General features: G+C 35.8%; 2 protein-coding genes across 2 annotated transcripts; one reads left to right on the forward strand and one right to left on the reverse strand.

The window, feature by feature from the left end:
• Positions 1–5426: 5426 nt before the first annotated feature.
• Positions 5427–13289, reverse strand: LOC132554149 (relaxin receptor 2-like). Its single transcript, XM_060218454.1, has 6 exons — positions 13073–13289; positions 9020–9121; positions 8419–8563; positions 6284–8214; positions 5919–6058; positions 5427–5623 (listed from the first exon to the last, which is right to left on the reverse strand). The coding sequence occupies exons 1-6, from the start codon at positions 13287–13289 to the stop codon at positions 5561–5563; spliced, it is 2598 nt and encodes an 865-aa protein (XP_060074437.1). The 3' UTR covers positions 5427–5560.
• Positions 13290–18254: 4965 nt separating this feature from the next.
• LOC132554160 (uncharacterized) lies at positions 18255–26105 on the forward strand. The gene is made up of 9 exons (XM_060218465.1): positions 18255–18289; positions 20067–20191; positions 21195–21664; positions 22450–22503; positions 23018–23156; positions 24922–25037; positions 25125–25197; positions 25410–25771; positions 26088–26105. Exons 1-9 carry the CDS (start codon positions 18255–18257, stop codon positions 26103–26105), a joined length of 1392 nt encoding a protein of 463 aa, XP_060074448.1.
• The last annotated feature ends 239 nt before the right edge of the window (positions 26106–26344 follow it).

Consider the following 26344-nt stretch of genomic DNA (forward strand, 5'->3'; position numbering starts at 1 on the left):
AACGCAAACCCAAATAAAGATTTGACGTTACATTTAGGCATCGTGGCGTAGAGCAAAAACCAATTCAGTCCTGCGTTTAAATCACTTTCTGTAAAATTGTTTTATTTTTTCTCAACTCTAGAAATAGACATTATATAATCAAATGAATTTAGATGTATATTTTTTTTTATGAAACTTACAGAGCGAAGTATTCAAATATTTATCACATAATCCGCCTGTTATCCTGTGCATTATCCCACGTAATATCTCTTTGTGACTGCTGTCATATACCCTTGAACGTTTTTCATTCGCTGTACCAGTAAGAAATAAATTGTGATGTCATGATGTCATGATGTCATAATGTCATGATGTCATAATTCAGACAATGATGTTACGTTATGAATTGAAAATGACAGAACGGCTGTTCCATCCTTTTAATTTTTGTGAGCCTTACATAAACTTTGTTCTGTTGCAAATATCAATTTTGATGTCATGATGTCATGATGTCATAATGTCATGATGTCATAATTCAGACAATGATGTTACGTTATGAATTGAAAATGACAGAACGGCTGTTCCATCCATCCTTGCAAATATCAATTTTGTTTCAATAATTCAATATAGTTACTTTATTAAAAAAAGGATTATGACAATGATGGGTGAGTGTCACTTAAGTCATTTATATTGCTCCTGGCGAATAGCTAGAGGGTAGGGCAGAGAAATTCATTAATAGAGGAGGTTATTACTGATTGTCTAACCTGATGCTTTACCGAGTGTATGGCAATCAGGTATCTCCTTCGAGAGTAGAGATTTCTCTGTCATACCCTAAAGGTAGGGAATTATCCTTTTTCTAGCCCCTTTTCCCCTTAAAATGAATAAACAAATGAATATACGTGTGACATGGGTATAGTAATTTGCGTTTGAGGCACGGATGACGATTGTTAATGACGTCGATGACCCCATCCGACCTCGACACGTCATTAAAATGACGACATTATCAATAGCACGAACCCGGAATGTCACTTCCTGTGCGTGCGCGCGGTCTTGCCTGGGTAACATAGAGATATCTTGCCCTCACCGGAAGTATAGATTTTTCTGTCCGGTAGGGTAGAAATTATCATCTACTGTCAGTTGTTAATTATATTGACATATCGTTAGTTTCGTTATTGTTGATGGTCAGTATCTTTATGGTCAGTATCATGTGACTGACTGTCCTTATCGATTGACAGCATATTATGCTAGGTGTATCTTAGGATGTATTAGGCGATCATTGTCTTATGAAGGTATTCCGTATATCTATAGCCAGTATATTGATTAAGACGGTTAGTATATAATATGATATTACATTTTGCCAGCGTCTTATGATATATATGGTTAGTAGCTAATTTAGAATGCGTGTTCAATATCTGTTACGGTTCGTGTATTTATGGTCAGGAAGTCATCAGTATCTTTTGGTATATGATCCATACCCCATGATATGTAGTCAGTGTCTTGAGATATGTAGTCAGTGTCTTGAGATATGTAGTCAGTGTCTTGAGATATGTAGTCAGTGTCTTGAGATATGTAGTCAGTGTCTTGAGATATGTAGTCAGTGTCTTGAGATATATAGTCAGTGTCTTGAGATATGTAGTCAGTGTCTTGAGATATGTAGTCAGTGTCTTATGATATGTAGTCAGTGTCTTGAGATATGTAGTCAGTGTCTTGAGATATGTAGTCAGTGTCTTGAGATATGTAGTCAGTGTCTTGAGATATGTAGTCAGTGTCTTGAGATATGTAGTCAGTGTCTTGAGATATGTAGTCAGTGTCTTGAGATATGTAGTCAGTGTCTTGAGATATGTAGCCAGTGTCTTGTGATATGTAGTCAGTGTCTTGAGATATGTAGTCAGTGTCTTGAGATATGTAGTCAGTGTCTTATGATATGTAGTCAGTGTCTTGAGATATGTAGTCAGTGTCTTGAGATATGTGAGATATGTAGTCAGTGTATTGAGATATGTAGTCAGTGTATTGAGATATGTAGTCAGTGTATTGAGATATGTAGTCAGTGTCTTGAGATATGTAGTCAGTGTCTTGAGATATGTAGTCAGTGTCTTGAGATATGTAGTCAGTGTCTTGAGATATGTAGTCAGTGTCTTGAGATATGTAGCCAGTGTCTTGTGATATGTAGTCAGTGTCTTGAGATATAGAGTATGATGATATGTAGTCAGTGTGTCTTCAGATGTAGTCAGTGTATTGAGATATGTAGTCAGTGTATTGAGATATGTAGTCAGTGTCTTGAGATATGTAGTCAGTGTCTTGAGATATGTAGTCAGTGTCTTGTGATATGTAGTCAGTGTCTTGAGATATGTAGTCAGTGTCTTGAGATATAGTAGTCAGTGTCTTGAGATATGTAGTCAGTGTCTTGAGATATGTAGTCAGTGTCTTAAGATATGTAGTCAGTGTCTTGAGATATGTAGTCAGTGTCTTGAGATATGTAGTCAGTGTCTTATGATATGTAGTCAGTGTCTTGAGATATGTAGTCAGTGTCTTGAGATATGTAGTCAGTGTCTTATGATATGTAGTCAGTGTATTGAGATATGTAGTCAGTGTATTGAGATATGTAGTCAGTGTCTTGAGATATGTAGTCAGTGTCTTGAGATATGTAGTCAGTGCCTTATGATATGTAGTCAGTGTATTGAGATATGTAGTCAGTGTATTGAGATATGTAGTCAGTGTCTTGAGATATGTAGTCAGTGTATTGAGATATGTAGTCAGTGTCTTGTGATATGTAGTCAGTGTATTGAGATATGTAGTCAGTGTCTTGTGATATGTAGTCAGTGTCTTGAGATATGTAGTCAGTGTCTTGAGATATGTAGTCAGTGTCTTATGATATGTAGTCAGTGTCTTATGATATGTAGTCAGTGTCTTGAGATATGTAGTCAGTGTCTTGAGATATGTAGTCAGTGTCTTGAGATATGTAGTCAGTGTCTTGTGATATGCAATCCGCACCTTATTATAAGTGATCATTATTGTATAAATATTAATTTGCATTTTTATACCAGAATATTACCAATAACGACAAGAAATGTAACCTAATGAATGCATTATGTCATGTTAGAACCAACTTCGGTTCAGTCCTGATTTGTTGTGCATGTATTGACAGTAATTACTATGGCATTGTTCTCTGTCAAAACGATTTTCTTTACTTATCTATTCAAATAATGATTTCCCATTTTAATTGTAAATGGTTTTATTGATTATATACAGTGAGTTTTAACAAATCTACGTCCTCGATATAGTCTGCGTATTAAGAAATGTGTCAGTAATTACTGAAACTAATTAGGAGACAGAGAAATATTCTTTATCACTGAAAGTCTCATGAATCAAATTATTTCTGATGATGATATATTATAAGGTTTTTTTTTCAAATATGATTTTTAGAAACGTCCGTGCAGACACCATTTTATTGTTTATCGGTGTGTAAACTTTGCGTACTGACACTAAACATACGGACGTTCGTAGGATACATATCATTTAGGTATCGCCACATGTCATATTTAGAACAACAAAGAAATAAAGAAATATTCTGGTATAGATTAGTCGCCTTCTCTACGATATTCTTTTTTATTTTTTTTTATCATTTGAAAACTTTTTGGGGTGGGGCTGGAGACATGAAACAGATATCAGAATCAGTTAAACGTTATCAGGTCGTGTAGGAAACAGGTATCGCCCTGGTGATATATGTATCAGAGCGGATGTCACAGTCAATCAGAGTTACCTACCTTGGTGTTGGGAAATATAGATTAACTGGTGTATGATTAAAAAGGTATCAAATCGCACTGTCTGTAATTTGTTATTGACTCAAGTCCGTCCGTATGCAGATAGAAATCAAAGTTTTGATCTGTTGGCATTTCTGTTCCATATTTTCCGTAGATACGACAGAGTCCCATTTTGGACACATCCACAAACAACATGGCTGGGGAACTGTTGAAAAACCCTCCAGGAAATGCTGCCATGTACTGTGTACCGTTCGATAACATATCTATCTGGTTGTCCTTGCAGTTGAGGTTAGACGACGTTGGGAGTCCCATCAGGAAATGAGTATCTATCACTTTATATCCGTCTTCATCAAACACCGTTGTAGTGATAACTAAAACTCCACCGTGATCTTGCAAATTGGATAAGCCAAGTGGGGTTTCTTTATATGAGATGTCCTAACAATAAACAGTATATTACTTTAGATACTATACAAACACCTGTTTGGATACATAAACTATTTATGGGGAATGCATTATAGGGTAACAGATGTCCATTTGCGTTCAAACTGTACATGCGTATTATGAAGTCTTAAAAGACAAGTTTGATGTCTTAAAATCTAGTGGTTCGATCTCAAAATGAAAACCTTTGTTTATGAATTGAATTACTAAACAATTTTGTTCCTATCACGAATAATCTACAATATTCATGTTTAGTTATATAGTTACGATTTACCCTTGATTGTATTTGTTACTTCCATCTAAAGCTGACCTCTCTCCTTCCATAGCTGTCCTTATTCCATATAGAGCTGACCTCTCCATCCATACCTGTCCTCCCTACATCTATAGCTCTCCTCCGTCCATCAATATATGGCACTATATTGTGGAATTCCCTCAACATTTTCTGTACATGTGCAGTGAACTCCCTTCCCTGACATCCCCTACACCACGCCGCGTTTCCCTCCATCCAACCGTAGTTGTCCTCCCTCCACTCATAGGTGTCCTTACTGTATTTAGAGCTGATAATCATCCTCCATAGCTTGCATCCTGAGCAGATCGCCCTCCATCAAGAACAAGTATGCAACCAGCGACCAGTCTTTGTCAAGGGATGCTATTATACATACAACATGTTTACACATACAATTGAAAATCAAACTGTGTTCCGGTTATACAACTAATTGAAATTCTACCTGTGCCCTAGATATACAACCATCTGTCAAATTGCTCGCATTTTACAGTGTCGCTCACAGAAAACATAAGAATTTAGACTCAATGAAGACGAAAAGGTCGTAAAGCGTGGCGTTATCCCTCATGTCCTGGTGTTGATAGTGACATCACAAGATATATATAGATCTACTTTACCATTTTATGTAGAATATCCGTGTCGTTCTTTGTTGATATTTAAATGGTAGCCGGAAATTCGTACAATCAGTAAATTTTGTATTTCTCACTTGACAATCTAGTTGTCAACACGAAATTATCCCGTCTTACTGTGTCTACAAGACTTATCCCTCAAAACTTCACTCAGTCAAAGTCATTGTACACCATCATCGGTTTAGTGTTATGGTCGTGATCTACAATATACCTGTCACGTGTTAGATGTTTTATTATATGGTTTAGTAATAGATTGGAAGATCAAAATGAAAACACAATGGTTCTGAAGCATAGTTTGTGTTACGTTTAATGTGTTTTGAGACATTTAACATGGATGCAAAATTCAAACACGTAACTCCTCCGTGAATTGAGATATTTGATTATATCAATTCTATAAAGCAAGTCTGTCTGTCCGTCTGTCTGCACTTTTTCTATCTATGTAGCCATTTCTTCAGACGGTTGTCGTTACTTCGCGTTTAGTCCCTGGAAGCGGGAGGTTGACTCTGAATCGGTATCCGTGATGTCATCGTTGTTAGAGTCTTTAAGAAAAAAATGATAAGAATCACTGATGAAGGGAAGTCATGAAGTAGATACAAGTAACATAAAAGGCAGTTTCTCATTAGGCCTGGCTCTTTGACTGTATTATCTGAATCAATGTTTGACAAAGTCTCAATTGGCAGTACAATGTTATAAACTTATCGGGATTGATCATTAGGAAAACTGCCTCTTGATCAGTGTCCATTTTATTCATTTCGCAATAGTGACAGAATTTACATAATGTATTCATTCGTATTCTTGCATACAAGTGTACGTAAGATGATAATATAAACAAACCTTTTGCTGCCTCCTCCTCCTCCACACAGCTAAAGCAGTGTACAGAAACGGATTGATGGCAGCATTGATTGGCAGCACAAACACCATCACCCAGGCATACACTCCATCTGGGATTTCTACTCCACACTTTGACGCCACCCCTGGATCAAGTAATGTTAACATAAAGATATCGAAAGTTCATATTACATTCTTGAGCTTTCATGTAACCAATGTTTTGTCCTGAAGTTAACTTTAACGGGTTTTCATTTGATATATAGTTCAAACATGTTGTATATAGATCAAGTACACTTACCTGTCATGCATTTCAATGGGCGATAAATTTCCAAAAAGTAATAAACAGGAGACAAATGATTTCGGAGACTTACCCATGACACCAATAGGAAACCAGCAGCAGAAGTCTGTCATCACCACAAAGAACAGAGTCCTAACAACTGCCATCTCTCTTTGACGATTCTGTGGCAAGGAAATGCGTCGACCACTTTCCCTTACACTTTTGCAAATAGAAATTTGACCTATGACTATAACAAGAAAGACGGCACTATTGAGACAAACAAACACTGCAAAAGAATACTGAGTTCCCGGTCGCTCTTCTCCTGTGAGAGGAAGGGCGAGACAAACACTTGACTGGGAGTAGAACTGTCCTTTGAAGTAAACAATGGGAATTATCGCAAGTGTTACTGAAACAATCCACAAGAACACGGAGACAACTAGTGACTGTATCCATGAGAAGCTCCACCTGGAGAGTCGGGACAGGGGAAACAAGATGACAATAAGTCTGTCTACAGTCACCAGTAAAATCAGAAAAGTCGACATCTCACTTGATACACTAGACAAGACACCTGCTGTGGTACATAAAATACTACTTCTCCAGTCTTGGTCATTCCAAGCATAGATGCCGTTGTAATGCGCATCGACTACACCTATTATAAATAGGTAAATACCCATTAGTAAATCAGACATGGCTAAATTTAGCGTGAACAGAGAATAACTCTTTGTTATGTTATCTCTGTCCATGAAACATCTGTAGAATAAGACGACTACGTTGCCGATCAAGGCAGATATTCCAATGATCCAAAGACATGCTCTAAGTACAGTCGAACTTATCAAGGCGTAACATGACGATATCGCATCGCCTTCTGATTTACACTTATCAGGGTTCCTGACACAAAACCATAATGGATGATGTGTTTCAACACAGCTGTCCTCATCAACAGACGGAGGCTTAGCGCAACACATAAATGGAGTATCTGTATAAATCTTAGACAGGTTATCCAAACCTTCGAAAATATTTTGAACTACTTTCAATTTGTTACCTATAATATTTAATTCCGATAGACTACTAGGTAAATATGGTAGGTGTGTCAGTAAATTGTTTGCCAAATCTAGGTGTTTAAGGCTGGAACCCATTCCAGATCGAACATAAGACCCATTATCTGGTTGATGATTCACAGTGAACACATCGTTAGAAATAAATGCAATTTTGTTGTTTTGCAAATTAAGTCTTACAAGTTTAGACAAATTACCGAATACATTATGAGATAGAACCGAAATGTTATTGTTTGACAAATGGAGATAGGTAAGACTTGACAGCCCTCTAAATACATTAAAGGGTAGTTCAGTGATGGTGTTGTAAGGAAGAGAAAGAATGGTAAGTCTGGACAGTTCACTAAATACGTTGAAAGGGAGAACAGTTAAGCGATTTTTTTCCAGATAGAGATGGGTAAGTACAGACAGTTGACTGAAAACATTGTACGGTAGTGCATTGATGGTGTTGCTGGAAAGAGATAGAATATTCAGATTGGTGAGGCTACTGTATACGTCGGAAGGTAGAACAGTTATCCGGTTATTTTTCATATGGAGATGGGTAAGTGCAGACAGATCTCTGAAAACATTGTGGGGCAATACTTCAATGTTATTATGGGATAGAGAGAGGTGGGTAAGTTTAGACAACCCGTTAAATACATTGTGATGCAGATCATTTATATTGTTGTAATTCAGATAAAGATGAGTAAGCTTAGAAAGTCCACTAAATACATTGTATGGTAGTTCTTTAATCTTATTGTTCTTCAAGGACAGAAGAGTAAGTTCGGACAGATCACTAAATATATTGTAGGGAAGAACATTAATATTGTTGTAGATTAGATGGAGACGACTCAGTTTATAAAGTCCACTAAACACTTTGTTATGTAGGTCAGTTATGCTATTGTGAGCCAAATTGAGATGTGTAAGCTTCGAAAGTTCACTAAATACGTTGTTGGGTAGCACAGTGATGCTGTTATGAGACAGAGAAAGGTGACTAAGTTTTTTCAATCCACTAAATATGTTGTAATGAAGATCAGATATGTTATTGTAAGCCAAATACAGACGAGTTAGTTCAGGAAGCTCACTAAATATGTTCAAGGGTAGTACATTTATATCATTGTTCTTAAGAGAGAGAACGGAAAGTTTGGACAATCCATTAAAAACGTCAAATGGAAGAGCAGTTAATTGATTTGTGGACAAATAGAGATGGGATAGTTCAGAAAGTCCACTAAACACGTTGTGTGGGAGTATTTCTAAGTTACGTTTGCGCAGGTCCAAATCGATATGAAGAGAAGATTGATTTGCAGACGAGCAGATGTAGGACTCTGTGCAGTTGTATGGTTCTAAAAAACAGAAAAAAAGAAAAACAATAAGCAAGGTCTTTGATTGTCCTATATCTACATATAGAGTGTTGTCTATGAAGCAAAAGGCGCATTCACCTCCGAAACACTTGGTCTTATCAATCTCGTTTTTTTCTGGTTATAACAATTGCAGCATAGTTAAAACTTCGCTGATATCTCAGTACTTTCGTAGATTATTATACAATGTATTCAAGTGTTCAAGGTGTAGCAAAACGTTTGAAGTAAAAAGATGCATATTTCATTGAAATCATGTAACAAACTTAATTCGTAATCGATTTTATTTATAATATTTTCCATTCATTTTATCATCGTTTTTTTCAAAATGTGAAAATGATACATAGTGGACGATGATGGACGGTATTTGGTAAAGAACGTATTTAAAGTTTCGGGACTGATGACCAGACAGACTACACGTAATTATTTACGTGACATACATACCACAGACGACTCCTGTTTCTTGTTCCGGACAGTAAACACAACATTCGTATTTCTCAAGTTGACGAAATCTTTCTGGTGCACATGAGTACAGCTGATGACTCCCTAAAAGGATAAAACTAAATTCACTTTAGTACTCCTTTTATGGAAAATACCAAAACTCCATATTTGACCTTTAAATCGTTTGGTGTGTAATTAGATGCTATACACATTAGTTATATTTGTTTGGGAGTTCAAGTTAAGCGTACACCATTGCATTTCCAATGCGATCAAATCCAGTCCTTTTGAGTAAGAAAAGTTTAACATGTTCACAAACACCCACATAACATAATGTTTATCTCCTACGTTAGAATGACATGTATAATTAGAAAATTCTTTGCAATTAAAACCACTCACCAAATGCTGCTTATATATAGCATAAACATTAATTCGAGGTTCTTATATATCGCTTTACAGCCTTATATCAGTCAATGCTGTTCACTATCAACAATGGTCATCAGGCCTTTTTGATGATAATGTTAATCCGATAATTATACATTGACTGAACGACACTGTTACTGGTATACGAAAAGCATTCTGATCACATTCCGACACAGATTTAGAAGCGTCCAGAGTGAAATGTATGGTTGACTGTTAAATCGTCGTACATCTCTTTACTAGTCAGGCTACTGACAAAAAACCGAATTTCAGATTTTCCAGGAATCCTCTTTTTGAAAGAAATCATCTGTGGCCTTCTTTTAAGCAAGTATGAAAAATAGACCGTTTCTGAAGTCTGTTAACAGTACTTTTCTCAAACGTAAGTGTTGTTTTACATGAATTTGGCCTGCATTTTTCAACACAAAAGAAACGTTTCTCCAGAAATAGTGTGATATGTGGTATCAAAATCTCAGTTGGTACAATGTGCACACATTAATGACATAATTTTATTGGAATTGCCTCATAATAATGCACTAGAACGAATTATATAATAACTACTTTATCACCCACCAAGGTGTTAGTCAAGGAGCTCCCATTTTATAAGAAATCAATTCCGAGACTAACTTTTCCGTATTTAAGCTTCTGATACCTATATCTGTTTATGGTTATCATATTTTGAAATTCTAAGTGGGGGCCGATTCTAATGTTAAATTCTCATACATGTTGACCTCACCTCTAATTTAACATGGTTTTCATTGTAAGATTTGGCTTTCATTAGTTTTGTTTGTCAATATTTGGTGTTGTATGTAAAACAAATTGAAGAAGTTTCAGTTTCCATTGATATTTCATTGCAAATTTTATAGATATTGGTTCAGACTCTAATGGGTGATCCATCTGCCTGAGCTGCCTTTTTGATAAGGGCGTGCCACTTAACATTGTCTGACTAGAATATATACACGTTTACATTTCGTGTCGTATTTGCCTACATGTCATTAGCAGATCACATTATAACCAATATATTACAAATTATCCTGCAATTGGCAATACCGTTGTCGGTATACATTTACCACATATATTTTGCCTTTTGCGGCAGCGACAAAAAGTCTATTTTAGCATTTGCATTAATTCGCAAGAAATGCTTTCTGATTTTCTTTAATATTACAGTTTAAAAATATAGATGATTTTTAATCGTTGGAACTGTATTACCGCGAGAAGCGATTTTCTGGACGTACGTCATTTGACCTAATTCAGCCAATTCGTTAACGTCAGGTCACTTTGATTGAACAACAAACTGTTGAAGTTTAAATAGTCTCAAATGTTAATGGTTAATGCAGAAAAGATAGCATACATGATTAGTCTCATCAAATATAAGATGTGGTCTGGTGAAGGCGAAGAAAAATAAATTAGCTTTATTCAGCTTTAACATGTGACTAAACGCATTCATTATCAAAAATGTGATTTGCCGCAAAAAAAATCTTTCACATCATAATATGCAGCATTATCGAGAATTTGTACATCGTTCTGACAGTCCACAAGAGGAATCCGTTATAAATAGCGTGAACGTGGTCTCTGTCGCTTATTGACAGAAGCCATTTCCATTCAGAATCGTCATGAACGTTCTTAAATCCTCTACCCAAAAATGTAAATAATTCAGAAAAAAACTGTACGACTTAATAAATGACTTTTATTCAAAACAAAAAACCCACTGTTATGTATGTAATTATTTCAACTATTTACTGATGTTACTAGCACACGTCGGTATCTTAAAGTGGAACATTTGATCGCAATCTTTGTTTAAGAGTACAAACAAAAATTGTATAGCTATGTATATTTTTAACATTGTATTGTCCCCAGTTCGGTGTATCCAGTCCATAACTATATAAATACAATTTGGTGACACATGAGTAATCATGTCTCTCTAACGACCGTCACCCTATTTATCTTTCACCTATAAACTATACACAAACAACTGCGCTTCTAATGCTGAAATGTACACACGTACGCACATGCTATTGGTAACAAATATACAATTGATATATTAAATTCTACCAGACTGATTTGATATTTGGTCCATTTACTTTGTTTGTAGCTAAAACAAGTACTCATGGAATGATTCGCTATTTTTAAAGTCACCCCAAAATATTTATGTAAAATACTAATTTCCTTTTGTACCATCGTTTCTTCGAATTCGAAATTAAAATTAAAGAAGGTTGGCATTTTTATTAAATAGGTATCAAACGTTTTAAAGGGGTCGAAAAAAATACAAAAGAAAAGACCAGCATGTCAACAAGGTGATAATTCAAGCTCAAATTTAATAAATCAAGGGCAAATATGGACTGAAGACAGATTAACAACTACTGAAAAATACAAAGAAAATACAACACTGAGTTTCGGGAAGAGAACGCGTCATGTTGATATTGGCCAATCTAAGTTAGTAATGTCACATTAAAAATGAGACCATGGTAAACAACAACGCAAGCAGTAGATGCTCAAACGAGAATCAAGCATGGCCAACTTCAAATCGCACAAAGAAATAAGATATTTCTCAATGAGTTCATTATGACGACCCAGAACAATCCTCATGATTTTATCAGCGTCGATTTCTCGAAACCATGTGTTGTTAGTTTGTCAGTTACCGACATCTTACACGGAAATCTTAATGTTAAGAGCACGCCATCAGATATCGAATCAGTTGCGTCATATAAATACCATAGGCATTGAATGCAGGACTGCTGCTCTTCAGAAATGGAAATTTTACAATAGGAAATTGGATAATGTACAGTATAGGTAGGGTTTCCAAAGTTATCAAACAAACTCAATTAGTTTTGTTTGCAGGAAACAGATTTACGATAATAACGGACGATGACGTCATGGAAAGATTTTTTATAGAGCAATCACAATGAAATGTCATAAACTGGATACTGTAACATGAAATTTAAAGCAGTGTGATCAACAGGGAGTTTGAACTACCATTTAATAGCTTGGTTATGTCAGACTTGGGGATAAAACTTAGAACATCTGGTTTTAATATCCTTGTACCTATTCAGTGTTTATTTTATTTATTTGTTCATACATTGCCCTCGTTTCATTGGCTTTAAAGTTGGAATCAAGATTCTGTTTGATTTTTTTCTCTGTAAACAAATGATTTCGCCTAAGAAAGTTGTAACGACTGACCGTCGGCTAACCCATCACTTGTATCACACTAGACAGAGTTCAAATCACCCATAACCAATATATATAAAATCTTGGATAAGTTTTCTGCTCGTGGATTTATTGAAACGAGTCTTAGAAATTTCTTTCAAGGCCCACAAGGATCATTTTCATTTCTTGATAACGGTATTGTCCATATTAGGACATCAAATCGATTTCTGACTGGCGTGGCCAAAGGAAAAAATCTCTCCAGTGTATATTACACTGGTGTCATATGGAAAAATATTACATGACCGAATTAATTGGATAACAGGACGATCATGTGATTAAAACATATCAGTGAGACGATACGTCACAGCATTCTGGGTAAACGTTTGTTTAATACTGTAAAAATTCAAAATAATGAGGTAAAAATGTTTATTGTATATCATAACTGTGTTTCTGTAAAAACATGTTAGCAAAATAATATTGGGTGTTAAAAACACTTACTTGTGGGACATTCTTCTATTAGTGCTCTTTTCTTCTTCCGTATTATGGCACTTTTCCTTCCGACAACGAAACTAGTACTTTTGTTAAAGTCTCTGTGTATCTCTTTGTCATTTTCTTCCGAGAAAACGACGTCAGAATTATCAACTTTGATCGTATTATATGTAGCCAGTGAACAAATAACTACAATCAACACACACTGGACTATTGGGCTCGACATGCTGGGAGTTATTACAATAATTTGATGATGAGAGAACGTTTTCACGTTTCAGCTATCCGATCTTAATATAGACAATACTGCATGGTAGTGTTCTCAATGACTGCCGTGATTGTTATACAAAGAGTTATATCAAACTAAATCCTTAGTACCTGGGGAGATTCTCTCTGAAGATCGGATTGATGTCACAGAACAAGGTTTGCGGTAACTGTAGAGTTTTAACAGAACAACTCTCCCGGTAACTGGAAAGATATCACAGAACATCTGTCCCGGGAACTGGAACGATATCACAGAACAACTGTCCCTGGAACTGGAACGATATCACAGAACAACTGTCCCGGGAACTGGAACGATGTCACAGAACAACTGTCCTGGAGAGTTTAGTGATGTCACAAAACAAATGTCCTCGAGACTGGAATGATATCACAGAACAACTGCCCTGGACATTTTAGTGATGTCACAGAACAATTGCCCTGGAGAGTTTAGTGATGTTACAGAACAACTGCCCTGGAGAGTTTAGTGATGTCACAGAACAACTGCCCTGGAGAGTTTAGTGATGTCACAGAACGACTGTCCAGGATACTGGAACGATGTTACAGAACAACTGTCCTGGAGACTGGAACGATATCACAGAACAACTGTCCCGGGAACTGGAACGATATCACAGAACAACTGTCCTGATATCACAGAACAACTGTCCTGGAGATATCACAGAACGATATCACAGAACAACTGCTGGAGAAATGTCAACTGAACGATATAGAACAACGGGAATGATATCACAGAACAACTGTCCCGGGAACTGGAACGATATCACAGAACAACTGTCCTGGAGACGAGAACGATATCACAGAACAACTGTCCTGGAGACGGGAACGATATCACATAACAACTGTCCTGGAGAGTTTAGCGATATCTCTGAACACCTGTTCTGGAGACTGGAACGATATCACAGAACAACTGTCTTTGAGAGTTTAGCGATATCACAGAACAACTGTCCTGGAAAGTTTAGCGACATCTCTGAACACCTGTTCTGGAGACTGGAACGATATCACAGAACAACTTTCATTGAGATTAGAACAATGTCACAGATCAGCTGTCCTGGTAACTGGAATTATATCACAAAACAACTGCTCTGGACAGTGTAGCGATGCCTCATCGCAGCTGTAATAGAGATAAGAGCAATTTTACAGGAAAAAATATGTGGTGGAATCTAGGACAGTACCGCCGCACAAATGTCGTGGAAAATCGTGTAATAGGCATTATAGCATCGTTCAATGAAACACCATAAACGAATCCTTTTTGTATTGTTATCTGCTACTTAAAGTCTACTATTACATCATTGTCTAATTACAGCCGCGTTGTTACATTGACTTATATTGGATACTTCTGTTGATAATTTTCACACTGTCCTGTGTAAGTCCAAAAGATCAGATCCAATAAAACGGGAAGTACATTAACAAGATATGAAAAGGGTCTGTTGTAGTGTGATATCCCAATAGGGTTTTCCTGGCATTTCTGTATATAGACAACACGATGAAATATTCTAATTGTAAAGCAACATTAACAATACAGAACCATATGTAATTTGATCGACAAACAAACAACGCTGTTGGATTGTAAAAGTCACGCGCGTCCAATGTCTGACGCTGACCCCAAACAAAAGCATTACTGATATTTGATGTGCAAAAAATAATACAAGTCTCACGTTATCAAAAGTCAAACCTTTTACGGGGATAGTAAATATTTAAACTCATTAGGGACATATGTCATCAGAGGATACAGTTAAACATGACATCAGAAAACACTATTCATTATTGATAGGAAATGGACCTGCATCGGACAGGATACTGAAGCGTCTCCTGGATATATCGCAAGTAAAACCCAAATCGACATTCGGTGGACGACGATAGTGGTACAAAAGCTATCTTATCAATAGCTTAGGCATTCTGCAAAGTATTGAATCATTCAAAAACAATTGATATTTACAATCTGCTTCGGCATTTCTCAACTTCTTGTGTAATGTTTTGGAGAAAAATGCTTCCAGAACGATTGGAAATTTTTTGGTGCATACATGGGATTACAGTGTCTTGAAAGTAAACTCACTATCTAGAAATGAAAATGGCGACAGAAATCTGATTAGCAATCATTATAAATAAATTCAGAAAAAGATTACTAATATATCTCTGTATTTTACTACAGTATATGACAACGCTGTGAAGAACAAAATATGTCAAAATAGCTGTAAATTAAAAATAACAGTTGCTAATTAAAAAGGTTAATTAATGAAGTTTATTTTTGTAGTGGAAATGTGTAATATATATTCATTCATATATCAGACAGTGATTATCCAGAGTAGGGATACAGAGTGAGGTATAATCATATCAACTCGAATTTATACTGAATTGTCCTCCAGAGTAATTTTGAAATGGACGTTTGTAATTATCAACTTAAATTTTCGGTGGAGATTGTTGTAAGCCGATTTGTGTAAATGAGGCTCTCAATATACGTTAACATCGTTAATTATATTAGATTCCGTGAGTCAGAAGGGAGGTTAATAATATTTGATTATGTTTAATGGTGAGCAATTTCAACATTTACGGCAATTAGACATGTGTTATTTCTCTGTTCGCGGGATGTTTTAGGGTAAATAAAATAGTCAGATTAGGGTCCGACCTTAATCCCAGTGACAGTGAGATTCAGTGTACTCTCGAGGTGTAATGGTCGACAGTTGGAGAGCGTTAGAGAGGCCGAGCGAGACAGCGAGAGATCTCTGTGTTCAGAGACAATGTGGAATGGAAATAAAAAAAAAAAACACTATACGATCACAAAAAAAGTGTCATGTTCTGTAACACGTCCAATTTCTACATCTCTTTTCCCGATAAGTGATACATTATTTGTATTTTTGAAAGCGGTCAGACATTTGGGAGAACAGGCTCTCCTCTGTTTTCCCTATCCACGGCAAATGTATCCACAGTTTTTGTTAAGCCGCTTGAGGCGTATGATTTTGAAAAAAAAAATGAAAACGATCTATGGAATATAGACCTTAACGTTTTCCGGAATTATACGCCAGAACTTCTAGCAACTAATGAAAAGAAACATGCAAATTTTCCAAATTTATATTGCTAGTATGATTCAGTAAATTCCGGAAAACCCCGACTGACAATCATAATCACAAATAAGCTTAGATGTGTTGTCCGGATATAATGGTTTCACTTCTGTTCGTCTGCGACTTTCAGAAGTAAGGTAAATGGTGTGTAAACCATTATACTATGCAGTGTTCCATCACAATAAGATATGGGCGTGTCTTACACCAAACAACATTTACGAGTCATCCAAACAAAGACGTTATTATACCTCAGATTTAAAAGCATTAAATTGCTGACATTCACTTTCCTTTCTGAAGCTGTTAATACGTGTACTTGTGTTATATTTCTATCCCTACTCCATTAGCAAAAAAAAAAAAATATATTAAAAATCCAAAATTCCTGTCAGGGTGAGACAGTTCTTTCTCAGAGCCTGGATAGGTGAATCCTAATTTACACCTGTGTTATATATCACTGGAATCTGGAGAAGATTTCTTGATATCTTCCATAGAGATCGAAACCTGCACACTTATGACAGCGCATGCCTAACGGAAGTCATGCAGTCAAATGTTAAACATAAACAACATAGGTTTGATACCGTTAAATAATCAGTGGTCAATAAGGTATGGTTGTACTTGATATAATCCGTATTTACCTCTGTCCAGTTAAATGAAAATCATTTTCTATTACTTTGTGGACTTATTCGGAGAGCTGTGCCTCTAATGGAAGTGAGATTCATTTTTCCTAGTGAAAATGATTAAGTGAAAACAACAATAACTCAGTTTTTTTGTATCGAATATAATTGTCTTCTTCTTCGGGAAAATACCCCTTACCTAAACTCTAAAAGGAGATTTTATAAAGTGAACTCGCGCATAGGTTATGGAGCATTTTTCTCCTTTCCCAATCCTTAAATACGGTAAGTTGAGACGACGGACCAAATGAATGCTCTTGACCGAGTTTCAAGGTTTACGAGATGAAATGAACTCAAATCTTAAAATGTCTTTCACTAAAGAAAAATCCTATGTTTGTACGTAGAATGAATGTTTATAAAACGTGATATTCCTAACTCCCTTTCCTGGATATGTTATCTAAACAACAGTAAACACAATATGAATGATACTTCTCCCTCCATAATATTCTTTCGTCTTATAAATATTCGTTAAAAGTAATAAACCATATTTACATGTTATATCTATATTTGTTACCCTGGTATATAAATATACGCAGCAATATAACGTTCGGCCAGACAGAAATTCTCTTTATCTTATGATCGTTTGCCTTGGAGCATTAGCCTGGTAAACCAGAAGTTCATGGTTCGATAACTAGCATTAGATTTATAAAGGAAATATTCAGTATGAAAGAATTATACTGCTCTTGGAGTTTTCACGGAAAAACACAGATTTGCTCTCTTTTAAGGGGAAAATCTTTTGTCCGATCTCATTGTCTCGCGTTTACATTATATCAATCCTGTAATAGGTTACTGTTATCGAGATAGTATTTCTCCCAAACCTGTGCATAAAGTCGTTTTCATATTCATCATATTCAACCTCAAACCGAGATTTGCTGGAAGATGACTTCACTTTGTTAGACGTGAATGGTTTAAATCCGAGACTTGCACATTATATAATCCTCATTTTAATAAGAAATTTATTTAACACGTCGCCTCCCCCCACCCCCTTCTTTTCATTTATAACACAACATTATGTAAGAATGAATTTCTCCACATAGAAACGTTACAAACGGTAAACATTTTATAAGGAAGTTTCCTGTGGTGGTTTTACATAATGATAAATATAACACGTGAATGACCCATGTACACTCACTCACATCAAGGTTAGTGTCACGTTCTGCGCGTGCAGACACGTTATTTGTCGTAGTGGAGATGTCGGACTCTCAACAACAGACTCGATGGCAAAGGTGAGCGATGTCCACTTGTATTTAAACAATATGTCTAACCGTGTTCTTATGAAATCGATTCCCCTCCACATTCTAACCTAGTATTAAAATTTATGAATTCTCATTGCCCGCTTTCGATGTCCAACAATATATAATTTTGAAATAATGAAAACTCGTCCCTTTCGCATTACTGACGTATTACTGTAAGCAAACAACACAGACTCGTCCCAAAAGCTTGTATTACTCGCCCCAACAAACCACAGGGACCTGGAAATTTATAATTGTCTTGGTGAATGATGTTCGGTTAAGATTATATCCTCTGTTTTGATTTTACCTGTATATATCATTGAGCTATAATTGTACATAATACTAGCTATATAGGTAAGCTTCTAAATCGTCAAATAATATTATATACAGAACACGACAACTTACCTACCACACATCTCAGGTCCCTGTTGTCCGGACGTCTAACACATTGAAACACATTCTATATCGAACTTATATCAAATACATCCCTGGTAGTCGTAGGAGTTTGTTTGTTTTTTGTTTTTTGTTTTTGTTTTTTTAAATACTGGACTTAATTTATATAATGTACAACACTGCTAGCGCAGGAGTTTCTTTTTTAATCAATTTATTTGCATGGCTAATTGACATTCAATGTTAATTTCATGTTAGATTTTTGATAAATTTCATTTCGGTTGATATCCATGTAACACTATCATTTACATAGGTTTCAGTATACATCAATAGTTAAACAGTGGAAAATTAGAGCAAACACTTCCGCTAAAAGCGATGAAAACGATTGTGACGTCAAGGCATGCATTTTACAAAAATCAGCATGTACGTGAACTTTTTATCACATAATGCGCGTGTTCTATAAACGTGTTTAGCCTACAACATCATCATACATAAACATCAATAAATTTCATATGTCATAATGTCATATTAACATGGAGCATATATGACATGAGTCTTTATTTCAGTGAGACTTTATGAAACAAGTCTTAAAAAAATATTTTTTTTTATCATTTTATTTTTGCAAGCCTTGGTGAGCACATATTAAACTTTGATGAGAAATTCATAACATTTCATATCAAATTAAAGTAAAAATGAAGACATCTGAAAAAGAATTTAAGACACTGTTATCACATAAATCTAAAGTGACATTTTGCCGGGTTTTGAAGTAAAAAGTAAGATTAGTCATTTTATTACCATATTTTTAATTAATGACGTAACGTCATTATCCGTATTATGATGTCACAATCGATTTCTGACAGTTACTTCCAGTAAAAACGACCCGTAGTGCATTACACTAGTGACATACATGTATATGCAAAAATATTACATACATATAAAAAAATAATGAAAAGTCGCCATTTTAACTTATCGCTTTGGCGTCCTTTTTATCTCGGTTTTACGTCCTCTCGTTATCTAGCTTTTGCGGGGTTTCGTTATTTTGTCTATTCGCTCGGCATTTTGGGCAACAAAACGAAAAGACGAAACGTTAGGTATAAACCATCATACATAGGGGAATTCACAGGAAAGACTGTACTGAACGAATCATTCACACGTGAAGATACCTAACTTACACGAAAACGATGATGACTGTCACTATTATGTCCGTCCTAAAGCTGGTGATTTATCAAACCATTAAATAACCCAATAATTCGCTATAGTCAGCATCCACGATGAAGAATTAACTAACGTCCGTCATCATAATTCAGCGATCGGACAGACAGGGTCTATGAATATTTCATTAAACATCGCTAACTTTCTATTCTCATGGACATGGTACAAGATGGAGTTCTCGGACGTTAATCTTCCTCCACTGTCGACCAACCCTGATCGTCGTTAGTGTCCTCATCGTCGTCGACTGTCTGTCCATCCTCGGACAGATGATGAGCGATTTGCACGCTATGAGGAGTAAGTACCAAGTATATGGTTTAGATTTCATGGAAGTCTAAACTTTCACAATGTTCTGTAGTTTGTTGAGATAATATACATGTACACCACACCTGACAATTCGATGAAGTGTATATCTGTTGGGACATATAACCCGTTTGTATACATACTGCCTAGACGTTTCAGGAAGCTTATATCAAACAAATAATAAACGATAAGATGCACATAAGACCTGCATCGCTCACCTAGATTCTTTAGTAAATAAAATAAACGTTCCTTAAGATGTATCTATAGGTTTAAGAGCTATTCACAAAAGGGTATTCAATACAAAACCAGTTATAAAACAAAAGCACTTATACCGGGTCGAGCTACGGTCTACGGTTCACATAAACATTTCACAGTCATGTAAACCGTGCAAAAGTAACTAATTTATTCTACTTCCCTACTTGACCCCACTACAACATGCCAGCCCTAGTCATTATTCAAAATTTACTCTCCAATATGAAAGGATTTTCCAGAACAAATGTCTTTTAAATCTAACTCCCTAAAGAGGCACATCGGAATACACATGTCCAAATTCAACTCTCTTAGTGTATGCAGTACAATAGATTTTTTTGAAATACACATACATTTCACCACATTAATTCAGGTAAGATTTGGTTATCTAGAGCGTATAAAACTAGTATAAACCAGACTTACCATCCCTAGGGAAAGTATTTAGAAAACCTCTTTTACATTGGCACTAGTGTAAGTACCCGGAAGATATATACAGAAAAAATACCTAGTCTTGCTCCACAAGTATTGCTTTCACCCATGGAAAACGAGTTGTTTCCGGGGAAGGAGTATATTGTATAACACCCTGGTTAAAAGCATATTGCTTCCTTAAGGAAATATTGACACCTGTTACAAGCATAATTTTAGTTAAGATAAAGTTTTCCAGTTTCTCAATATATCTATTCAGTTACCTTATTTTATCTTCATTGTATTTTCAACAGCCTTTAACGTGTTTGTTTTTATCCTTTAGTTCGATTTCAATTGGAGGAGGAAAACGTGCATTTATTTGAAAAACATTTGAAAATGGCGTCAGCCAATCAAACCTCCTTGGACATGGAAGATATCAGTGACATCATGCTGTTTTTACGGGAAAACATGGATGTTGTGCTGAGTGACCGATGTTCTGACTACTGTGATCGCCAAACCTCGTCTTCGGATTATAATAAACAAAATACAGAGAATACTAAATTGCCTATATTCGATAGAAATTCTTCTACAAACGTTACCATAGAAACCAAAGATGTTTCTTGTATTAAATCAAATCCTATATGGATACAATTCAACAAAGGCGCTGAGGCGTTATATGTTATTGGCGAAATGGGTGTAAATTTAAAGCGTCTTGATGAGCACGAACCGCACGGAATTCTGGAAGATATTGATGTCGCCAGAGAAGTTCTCTTTATTATTGGTGTAGTGATCGTATCAATAATGCTACTGGAGGTAAATATAGTTGTATTATAGGTGTATGTGTTTGTCTGTCCTCTGGCCGTCCGATCTGTCCGTCGGTCTGACCTCAATCAATTATACTTGTTGATTGCATTCACTTTTCAAAAATCTTTGTTTCCTATAGGCAACGAAATCTACATATTTTTAACCCCAATTCATCATTAGATCTGAGAATGCATTTGCCAACGGAATGAGCAGACATTCGAGGAATTTTCAAATTTCAATGTGGGATGCATCCTACTGCCGGACGTGCAAAATCTGTCAAAAATCAATACCATACAGTTCTACGAGGCAATGTTTTAAAAAATGATATCGAACTTGACGTTTATTCGTCAAAAATTGTGACGTCATACATAAACAACCATGGCATTACGTCTCAATTTAAATGTTGTCCTAACTCGAAACAATTTTGCGGTGTGTACAGATATAAACGATTGTTTGAATATAGCATTTTACGTAACGAGATCAGCGTGTATGTTTGATCAGTTTGGTTTAAAACAGACTGACATTTTGTCGGATTAGACTTATCGATGATATAATGATACAGTTGTTCCATTTGTCATCTTAAATGCAAATATTTATAAATAAGGGAAAAAGGGGGACAATGACACTAAATAACATATGGACATTTAGTTTACAAACGAATAATCTTTTTAATATCATATTTACGACTAACCTATCTTTTATGTATGAAATTCCCGATATTGATTAACGTATTTGGAAAAATCATATATATATATATACCTGTATCTGATTATGTTTATACCATTGCTATTTAGGTGATGATGAGAACAATTTGCAGGGGAAGAGATTTCTACAAGAGGAAGTTTGAAGTGAGTATGTTTAGACTCCCTATATGACCAGATAACCTTTAGATTCACAATGTATGTATATAATATGCAAAATGCTAACTTAACTTTTTCTTGTTTTTTTTTTTTTTTTTTTAATAATTTTCTTTATATATATATATATATATATATATATACCATTGTATGTGTAATATATCATATATATATTATATATGCCTATTCCTGTCTTTCTTTACTGAAATCTAGTTTACAGAATGTCCGTCCGTTCGTCTTTCCTTTATCATTTATTTTCGGTTTATTGATATGTAAAAGTCCGTCCATACGTTTTCTTGTTATCGTTCATCATTGTATTGACAAGTTTCAGTCTGTCCTTTCGTCCCATTTTTCATTATCAATAATCAGTTTATCTTGCTGCAGTCTGTCCATTCACCCTGTTTTTATAATTCATCATCGTTGTATAAAATGTAAGACGTAAACGTGTTCGTCCTATTTTCAATCTTTGATAGTTTGTTTGTCCGTCTGTCTGTTTGTCCTACAGGTGTTTGATACTGCCATTGTAGTAGCTGCGTTTGTGGTTGACTATGCATTCCTGAGTGGACAATGGAGTGACAATGCAACCGACTCTGCCACTATTCTTATACTTCTGTTGCCTTGGAGGTTCGTCCGAGTCATTTCAAGTACGTTAACCCTTAATTCTCGTCAGTCTTTTGTTTCGCTTTCTGTTTTAAGTCCTCTAATGTAGTATTAATCTGTATTGTATAAGTTGTTCTGTTATCTGACAGTTCAGACTTTCTTGCATAATGTCGGCACTGACAAACAAACTCACAACACAATATTTTACGGTCATCATAATGATTTCAGTGGGGAAAATATTTCCAGGTGCGATATGAAACTGGACGTGTTTGATGCCCGTTTGTTTGTCTGTTGGTTCCGTTGTTGTATACCATGTTCTCATTTGAGAATGTGACATTACTTCGATTGACCAAGGTTTACATGGCGGATGTCGTCGATGAAGCAGAATACGCTTTCTCTTCCGGAACACCTGGTCTTATTTTCCTTGTACTTTTTAAGAAGTTTCCGTGTAAATATTTTTTTCCTTTATTCATATTTATTACCTGAATTTGGGTAATGATTATGTTAACATGTTTTCTCGTTGATTTAAAGACATCGAGGTAATATATAGATTGTTTGAACATTTAGTAGTGATATGCACATCGATATCAAAGGACATGGTCAATCGTCACCTTTATTAATGCTCTTTAATTAGCTATACTACGGAGTATCTTTCGCCGCCATTACGTCACAATGTGGCAGGACCACTTCATGAATAATGCCACAGAAAATATCGATATATTCATCAACATCTTCTTCAGTGTTGAAAGACAAGTCACAAGCATCATTAAGGTCCTCCACTATATCAATGAGACCGATTGATAAAACACCATTATTATTTCTATTTCACCTGACTTTTGTGGAAACATTTCTGTACATGTTTTATCAATACAATTAACATTAAAACTACCACAATCAAGGTTAAAAACTGGTGTTGAATGATCAGACAAAGTGTTAAACTCGCCTGAAGTAAACGTTCGTACACGTGACAATCTGTCAGTAAATAATCGATAAAACCTTGCTCTATAACTACTGTATAACGTCCTTATTTGTCATCTTGGTGACGCCCATTACCTATATACATACCGGTAGATTTGTGTAATATTAATAACCTCCTACCGTGAGTATAAACATGTATGTCCATGTTCTTATTTTCTTCGATTGCATTATCAATATTGTAGTCAAAAATATTTACGTCATTTGATCTATCTAGACCATCGCTGGTAGTAAAATCTAACCTCGTCCTTGTACGAGCATTAAGTTTAAGGAATAATAGAATCGTCAAGGTTTTTGAAGTAAGATCAACATCACGATTATGATCAAATATTCTATTTTCTGGAGGAAAATAGCAAAAGCATAGTAACAAAGGCTCAAATGTAAGATTGATTTTAAACAGAATATGCAGTCGTTAATGTTTTCAACAAGTTGAAAATTTCCTTTAAAAAAATACCACGCCCCCTCCTTTGCTGGTAGTTCTAGGGCTAACATAGACACAATAGCTAAGTAAATCAACCTCGTCAGTGTTCGATATCCAGCATTAGGAAAGAAACGCTATCATAATCATATGTAGTTTCTGAAGATTTTGAAGTTTTTCAGTTTGCGGGTAAACCTTTGTCTATGGTTACATGTTGGGATTGACCGACCACTCTATGTACTATCTTATCTGTTGTACTGTATACACAAGATATGTTTAGTGGTTGACGATTTTACACAAACAATTTGAAATATATGTTTACACATATGAACGATTTGCAATGAGCTTGTGAAAATATAGACAGAGATGTAATCCAAACAGTCTACATTTATGTTTTTCATGTCATTTCTCTCCAGGTTTGGTCACGGCTATAACGAACAAACATCAGATACAGATACAGCAACTGAAAACCGCCAAACGGACTTGTGAGGAGAGATTAACTCACGCGCGAAATCTCGTGCTACAGATGGAAGTAAGTACAGGTAGTCATTACTATGTTTTCATAATACTGACATTTATTTACACATCTATTCATAATCTTTTGGTACTTTGTTTTCAGAAAGATGCACAATCTTTGGCTCTGCTTTGTAAGAGGAAGGGAGCGAATGAAACCGATATTAAGTCATGTTACTGTAAGTATTCAAATAAATTGAGTCAAGTTTCTCTAACTGACACTGTCAGAGAAAAGCAAATTAAATTGCATTTGAGAAGGTAACACTGCCATCAAAATCAGAGAAATAAAAAAATAAATATCTTTATAAAAAAATTACTATTTTCAAAATTTTATCACGTATTTTCAATCTTTAATTAGGATATCCATCGAAATCAATATTTTTACCATTAGGTAAGACAACAACTGCTGCCGTGTCGACATTTGCTTCTACATGTTTGCTGATTACGGCCCCTTCTTTGAGTGAAACCAGTTTCTACCACCAGGGGTCTCGGGGTCATCTGTTCCGGAAAGTGTTTGAAGAGGCTGATGATGTTAGTTGTGAAGAGAACAATAATGTCCTGGTAACTTCAGGGGATGTCGTTGATTCTGAACATCCCCGAACACTCAGGCGCGCAGGTCCCAGGGTACTAAACACCACTCCCTCACCGCCTGGGACCCGTGTAAGTGTGGTTGAACAATGTCAAGGACTTCTCTCTGGTGATGAGGTCAGCTTGTCCGAATCGTCTGAAGATTATATTACTCCAAGGACGGAGGTAAGTTTACAACCTCGCGAACCAAAAAATAAAACTCTCGATAAGAATGGACTTGTTGAATAAACTCTGTTCACTTCCTACAAAGCAGATAATTTGATTGACCAACTCCGTCCTCGGAACTGTTGGATGACGTTACCATTTTCACGTCACTGTGTTTGTTTCGTTCTGACCCCGGTAATACATCCTAAAAAGCCGAGTCAATGTTCAATAATGCGCCCATACATTGTCAAACTCCTGTGTTGTAGTGGGATTGATCTGATATAGATATGAATATTCACTCAAGTGTAAATTATAAAGAACATATGGTCTGTTTCAGAAAACGACGCGTTTATGAAGTGTGGGGAACGACTATATGACCATCGGTAAAGTACAGCACGACTTTCCGGCGAATATCGGGGGGGGGGGGGGGGGGGGGGATGAGTGACATGAACATTGCTGATTTCCTCTCTCTCTCTAAGTAGTCAGGAGGATACATACCCATACGTACCTGTATATGTGCACGTTGAGACAGGTTTTCAAGATATCCTCGTTGTCCTCTCCGTCCCATGTTTATATTTTTTAATAAATTGAAAA

Source organism: Ylistrum balloti, unplaced genomic scaffold (assembly GCF_031769215.1).
Source record: "Ylistrum balloti isolate Yb309-2 unplaced genomic scaffold, AGI_CSIRO_Ybal_v1 Utg369640, whole genome shotgun sequence".
Lineage (NCBI taxonomy): Eukaryota > Metazoa > Mollusca > Bivalvia > Pectinida > Pectinidae > Ylistrum > Ylistrum balloti.

What these genes read in the sequence shown, in the direction of transcription:
- LOC132554149 (XM_060218454.1), bottom strand. Translation starts at nt 13,289, where the DNA reads ATGTCGAGCCCAATAGTCCAGTGTGTGTTGATTGTAGTTATTTGTTCA. An exon ending in AGAAACAGGAGTCGTCTGTG is followed by an intron (nt 8,564 to 9,019) that starts GTATGTATGTCA and finishes TCTGTTTTTTAG; the next exon opens with AACCATACAACTGCACAGAG. An exon ending in GGAGGAGGAGGCAGCAAAAG is followed by an intron (nt 5,624 to 5,918) that starts GTTTGTTTATAT and finishes TTTTTCTTAAAG; the next exon opens with ACTCTAACAACGATGACATC.
- LOC132554160 (XM_060218465.1), top strand. Translation starts at nt 18,255, where the DNA reads ATGTCGGACTCTCAACAACAGACTCGATGGCAAAG. An exon ending in CGATTTGCACGCTATGAGGA is followed by an intron (nt 20,192 to 21,194) that starts GTAAGTACCAAG and finishes TTTATCCTTTAG; the next exon opens with TTCGATTTCAATTGGAGGAG. An exon ending in ATCTCGTGCTACAGATGGAA is followed by an intron (nt 25,038 to 25,124) that starts GTAAGTACAGGT and finishes CTTTGTTTTCAG; the next exon opens with AAAGATGCACAATCTTTGGC.